Here is a 6,792-nt window from a genome sequence, read left to right on the forward strand (position 1 = left end):
TTCTCTCTGCTTCTTCGCTTTGCTGAATGCTGTTTATTACTGATATTTTTGTTGTTCTCGTTCTTGACGCATAACGGTAAAGTTACAAATAATTTGGTTGTGTTTTCAAAAAAGCTGTTGATTAAGTCGACGCCAGCGTCGCTGTCGCTGTCGCTGCCGCAGTCAGGAATGGCGGCAGCGCCAGAATTCTGGGTATAAATATAAGAAGCTGGACGGGCCGAGCAACAACACAACAGCAAGAAACGCAGGGAGAGAGCGAGAGAATCGAAGCCCTCAAGTCCCCACGCAATTTCAGCCAGATATGACATCATATATGTGGCGCGAAGGCGCTCTGCCGCTGCTGTCACTAATCCTCCTGCTGGTCGTGATTTGTGCCCGGGCAACGCCAATGCCAACAACAGCCGCATTGGCCAGCGGGCAACAGGAGCAGGAACAGGAACGGGAGCTGACCACCATTGAAACGACACTTGAGGAGGAGCAGCCGCAGTCGCCGTCGCCGTCGCAGTCGCATCGCATTGACTGCAAATTGACTTTCGATGCGACAATGGACTCGTTAGGGCAACAGCAGATGCAGGACAATGGCTGCAACGTGCTGCACAGCAGCAGCACTAATAAGCCAGCGGATGCGGATGAGAATGCGGACCACGAGCACGACCACGAGGAACAGGCACAGGACGAGCACCACAAGCTGGAGCCGGCGAGTGTCCTGCGAAATTCAATGTCTGGCAGCAGCAGCAGCAGCAGCAGCAGCAATCAGCCCCTTTATGAATTACAATTGGTTGTTTGGCCCTCAGATATTGAGGTTGGGCATGACATTGGCAGCACAACCACCAGTACAACAGCGGGGACGACAACAGCGGGGACGACAACAGCAGCAACAACGACAACCACAACTCCAACACCAACGCCAACAACAATAACAACAACAACATCAACAACCACAACTCCAACACCAGCATCATCGACACCTTCACAGTTGCCCTTATATGAGGATCAATTGGTCGTATTTCCGCAAATGGATTTTGAAGAGGAAAATTTTGATTATTTCTTTGATGAGTTGCAACCAGCAGAGAACGCCTCAAGCACAACAACACGACCGCTGGCATCGTCGACGACAACAACGCGCAAGACAACTGCAGGACCCGACGAACCGCAGCCAGTTTATGTGCTGGAAAACTATCGCATCAAGCACGCCAACGGCACCGAGGAGCACAAGTAAGTGCGCCCCCAGACACTGAGCCCGGTCACCTGGCCCATCTGTTGCAATCTCAATAAACTCACTCCCATCCGCAGATTGGTGCTCAGCAATGGCCTGGTCAACTACATGAAGCTGTACTCGAAGCGTGTGGGCGACAAACTGATCAATGTGCAGGAGGGCTACAATTCGGTGCCCGTGGCGGGACAGAAGCCGCAGATCCAGACGCTTTACTACATTGCCGATGAGCGTGGCTATAACGTCTACCGGAGTAAGTTTCCAGCTTCAACTTAAATTATCATCATCATTTACAGCGCCTATCTGTTTGTATCTCCGCCCCAACAGTCGAGCACGGCCCCCCCACAACGGTGCCGCCCACCCGCGTACGTTATAAGGCCACCAAATCACCAGAGTCAAAGCCAAATATATGAGTATGGAGAAATCATATTGTCGCACAGTGAGACGCAGCTGCTTACCATATTTAAGACATTTTTTTACCATTTTTTTTTTCAACCTAAATTATTCATATTTATTAAATAAATTCTTGAAATATATTCAATCAATTGGTTTTAATCGGAGCATATTTAAATTGTTGCTAAAGGTCTTTCTTGGTTTCTATTGTCTCTTGTTTTCTTTTTGTTAGCATGCGAGTAAACATTTAACAGACAGTTTATCCTGCCGATGTATATTTGACATTTACAACTAAACGGGCAAACCCAAAACTGATTTGATTTCGTTGCATTTATAATGAACTAATTGAAGGCATATCGGAAAATAACTAAATTTGCAAAATTTATAATATTAATATTTATAAATATATAATCAAAAAAATATAAATAGGCACAACAAGGGCCTTTATAATATAATATTTACATCATTTAAAGTCAGTTAACTTTAACTTTGGTCTAAGTGTGTCGAGGGCAAACTGCCCGATATTCAATATAATATAGTATTTACTATATTTATAAATCAAATTTCATATATACCATTTTTTATCACTACCATTATTAAAATTGTTATTGTATTTACTTTATATATTATTTATTAATCGGAAATCCAACTGAGATCCTTAAATTGTTTGTTTTTATCGAATTGAATAAAAATCAATAGATACCATTTTTGATATTATACCTTTTTTATATGTACCTTGAACCACTGTGCATCCTGGCAACCATTTTGGTCTTCCGGCTTGACTTTGGCTTGGATGCCAAATAAAATGTAACGCCCGCAAAATGATTTGCACTTTTTCTGGTTGTTTTTATACCCTAAACTCATTGAATATGTGTAAAACGAGCATAATGGCTTTGTGCAAATGTATGAAACAGGCAGAACAGGAAAGATGAAGAAGAAACTGAAAGCCCTTCTGACCCCATTAAGTATATATCTTCTTGGTCAGCATCAATAGACGAGTCGATCTAAACATATCCGTTTGCCCCTCCGTCTGTCCGCCCGCCTGTCCGTATGTATGAGCGGGTCGATCTCAGAACCTATAAGAGCTAGAGACTGAAGGTAGGTTTGTTTGTTTCGGATCATCGATAACTTGCCCCGTTGCCATTAGATCGATTAGAATCGATATTGAAATCTTGTTTTTGCAGCCTATCTCGGAGCATGTAAGAGGTAGATTTACAAGGCTTAGAAAGTAGACTCTCGTATGGTATGCATATATAAGGAATATTTTACATTTTCGATACCTCGCCCCGCTTCCCGCAAAATAATTATTTCACGTAGATCGGACAATAAACTCCAAAGTAAATCGCGAAGGCATTTGCCATATTGTGTAGCTGAGTGAAGAAGCAGCCCAGCTGTGTATTTGTGATTATGTCTATGTTTGTGTAGAAGGAAGCTAGAATATTGTTGACGGTGGCTCGGTGCTGTGTTCAGGGTATCCCCTAGTCGGACACTTCCGACTTGAGCACTCCTACTTGTTGTTTTTTTGTTTTTTTGCTGCCTCCGTCTACGGATTGTGCCTTTGTTTGTCTCTCAATCGCACGCTTCTTGATTGCTTTCCTAGTTTTGGATCCTTGTTGTTGTCCTGCTGCTGGTGCTGCTGTTGTTGTTGTTATTCTTCTTCTTGTTGTTCCCTGTCGACGCATTTGGCGCCCCAGTCAATGCTGATGATGCCATTTAGATGCATATCAAAGTGTTTCACTTTTGGCCAATCCTTTCGCAATTTTTGCATATGTATGGATGTATTCTACATATTTATTTATTTATATTTTGTTTTTCTTCGTATTTTGTGTGACTTTTTTCTTCCTATTTTTATTTTTTAAGGATTCTGCTGTTGTCTCCTTCGATTGTAGTTTATGGCTTCTGGCTTTTTTTCTACTCTGCCACATTCCCACAGTGGGAGTAAATCTTTGGGTCCTTTGTGGCCAGAAAGTTTCCTTGTTCGTCAGCCCGTGGCAGCTGGCACAAATCGAAAGTTTCATCCTGTATTATTATTATTTAAGGCATTTGTGTTGCCTTGATATTGTGTATAGATAATATTCATATTGCCCACTTAAAGTGTGCTTTTGATGCGATTTGCCATTAAAGTTAAGCATGCGCATTTCCTTAAAGTTTTACGAGACCAAATGAAAACAGGATGTATCTATAGTCTATTGTCAAATATTGTTTGTAGCCATTTGCAGCTTATTCCTTTGTCTAACAACAGCTTTCTCAAGTCAGAAATTACTTTTCTTACTGAAATATCTGGCATGCTGTAAATGAAATTAAATAAAAGCATTACGAAAAGCTTACGGATTGTTACTTAGAATTTTGTTTATTATTTATAAACCTTTGCCAGCAGTTTTATAAATTCACAAAACAAGCTTTTAACTAATTGTTTCAAATGCGCTGCTTGGCATTCAATTTGGTTATAAAAAATATGCGTAGAAAAGTTTTTGAATCCGAGCTTCTATCTATTTTATGAACTATAAAAACAAAATGGGATATAAAATTGTTTTGCAAGTGGTGACATATCCATATAAATATCAAGTAACTTATTACCTTAATTGAGAACCTTCTAAATTTGTTGTTATTCACTTGTACTAAGTATACTCAATTTAGTTTAAGCATGAGCTTCCTATATGTAGTAAAGCTGTCAGTTATCGTAATAAATTTAATACATCATTTTTAACGCATAAATTCTTTATGTTTGGTATTAATATAATGTATTCATTTATCCACAAAATTCCGTAACGATCAGTTAATAAAAATAGTTGCTAAATGTAATGTGTAAATGCATATAAAAACATAAGTAATGCTGGCAAAAATGTAACCGCAAACAACTGTGCATATATATATATAAGTATATATGTATATTTATATATTTACACACACATGGACTTGTGTGTTTATAAATTTTTAACGAAAATCCACTAAGAGCTTTACCGAACCCGTTGGCCCATTTTGGTTTGAACTCTGCCGCGGGGCGTTTGTTTTTCTCTGCTTGGTTAAGTCGAACGGGGCGTGACGGTGTTTCCGGTGTGGGGCGTGTCGTTTGGTAAATGTAACGAAATCCGCAAAGCGTCTGGCAAATTTTTATAAAACTGCACATAAAGCTATTTGTTAATTCAATGAATTTTATTGGTGTGCGTGTGTGTGTGTGTGTGTGTGTGTGCAGAGCGCAAGAGGTCCTAGAGGCTAGGCCGGCCAAACGCATACCGGTGCAATCAGGTCCTTTTTTTTGACAGAGCCCTTTAAATGCCACATTGAACATTGCCAGCCAATGTTCAGCGGTGGCCAACTGTCGTTTTGTGGTTGTGTGTGTGTGTGTGTGTGTATGTATGCTAAATATACGCAGTGATAAACACATTACAAGATATTTTGCATATTTTATGTGCCCAGGTCCAGGTCCAGGTCCAGGCCCAGCCGAACTGAACATTACGCACAGATATGCGAGGCATACAACACACAAATACATGCATGCACACACATATGCACATTTGTACACATACATATACACACATGCACGCATGTCGCTGCCTACTGCTGGGCCGTGTTAAAATCTGTTTTTATGATTAATCGCCCCGTGGCGCGAAAAACAAAATGCCGCTGGCGCTTTTTAATATTTCAGCAATTTCATTTGGACACCATTTTAAATGAACGCCATTGGGAGAGTCAATGATCAGCCTTGACAGTGGGGCCAGATCTCTTAAATATGCACTGTGCAGCGGTTGTCCAAAGCTGCCACTTATAAACGTGTTGTGACAATGCGACATCAGTCGACAGAACTATATGTATATATATAATCATATATTCTTTTATGTCAGCGAGCTCCTTTATACTTGTATCCTTGATCATCAGGGTAATTAGCCTATTATATACATATATCTATTCATTTTTGAGTATCAGTTGAGTCAACTAAATCTATTCTTCATCATCATTGATTGTCATATAATCTTGATCATAAGGATAGTGTTATGTACGTATTCCCCATCATCAGGTTAGGCGTATACATATATCCTTTTTTGATCAACGACTTCCCTAGGCGTATATAGTCAGGATAGCAGATAATCCAGATCATCAGGATAGTGCTATATACATATGTATTCTTAAAGATCATGGTAGCATATATTTTTGATAGTCAGGATAGAATATATAGGATAAATTTATTCTTGGTCATCAGGGTAGTCGTATATTCATTCATGATCATCATAACTGTCGTATTTATGTTTTCTTAATGCTTAGCATAGTTGTATTTACATTCCTGATAGTCGTATATATAAATTCTTCAAAATCAGAGTGACCGTATATATATTCTTGATTGTCAGGATAGCCGGATATATAATCCTGATCATAAGGATAGCCGTGTATATGCGTTCTTGATCATAAGGAAAATCGAATATATACTCCTCATCATTAGAATAGTGTATATATAATCTTAATCATCATAATAGTCGTATATATGTATGTATTCTTAATGAACAGGATAGTCGTATACATATTCTGGTTAGCTAAAATATTCATATGTAGGTATTCTTTATAATCAGGGGGGCCGTATATATGTTCTTAATCGTCAGGATAGCCGAATATATGCATTCTTGATCAATATGGTAGTCGTATCTATCCTTAACATCGGGATTGTCGAATATATATATTCTAGATTATCAGGATATTCCTACATACATTTTTGATTACCAGGTAAGTCGTATATATATTCATGATTATCAGGGTATCCGTCTATATGTTCTTAATCATCCAGCTGGTCGTATATATCGTATATTCGTCATCATTATAGTTATCTATCTGCAGCTATCTGCTGTTATAGGTTTTATGGATTATGATAAAAAAGATGAATGAAGAAAATCAGGTAGAATCTATGTAAAAAAAAACAAATTGATAAATAAACTGCTGGCATTATGTTCAAATTATTTGTGGTCGAGCATTGCATTGTAATCAGATTGAGCATTTTATAATGGCAGTTGCAAAGTTTCATCAACGATTTGATGCTAGCCTGATTATGTTAGCGATTAAGTATAATCGTTTTCTCCTCTTTAAAACTGTAAATTAGTAATGTTTTTTTTTCTTATTATTTTTGTTGGAATTTACGATGGGGGCTGCAGCTCTTCTTTAACGTTTATCCCCCAGTTTTTATTTTATTTGTTTGTGCAACC

General features: G+C 38.9%; 1 protein-coding gene across 1 annotated transcript; it reads left to right on the plus strand.

Moving 5' to 3' along the window:
* The first annotated feature begins 301 nt into the window (after positions 1–301).
* LOC135427542 (integumentary mucin C.1) lies at positions 302–1,626 on the plus strand. Its single transcript, XM_064681075.1, has 3 exons — positions 302–1,215; positions 1,294–1,466; positions 1,541–1,626. The coding sequence occupies exons 1-3, from the start codon at positions 302–304 to the stop codon at positions 1,624–1,626; spliced, it is 1,173 nt and encodes a 390-aa protein (XP_064537145.1).
* The last annotated feature ends 5,166 nt before the right edge of the window (positions 1,627–6,792 follow it).

Source organism: Drosophila montana, unplaced genomic scaffold (genome assembly GCF_035044405.1).
Source record: "Drosophila montana isolate Dmon_TW-CO22-7 unplaced genomic scaffold, ASM3504440v1 contig_2178_1, whole genome shotgun sequence".
NCBI lineage: Eukaryota > Metazoa > Arthropoda > Insecta > Diptera > Drosophilidae > Drosophila > Drosophila montana.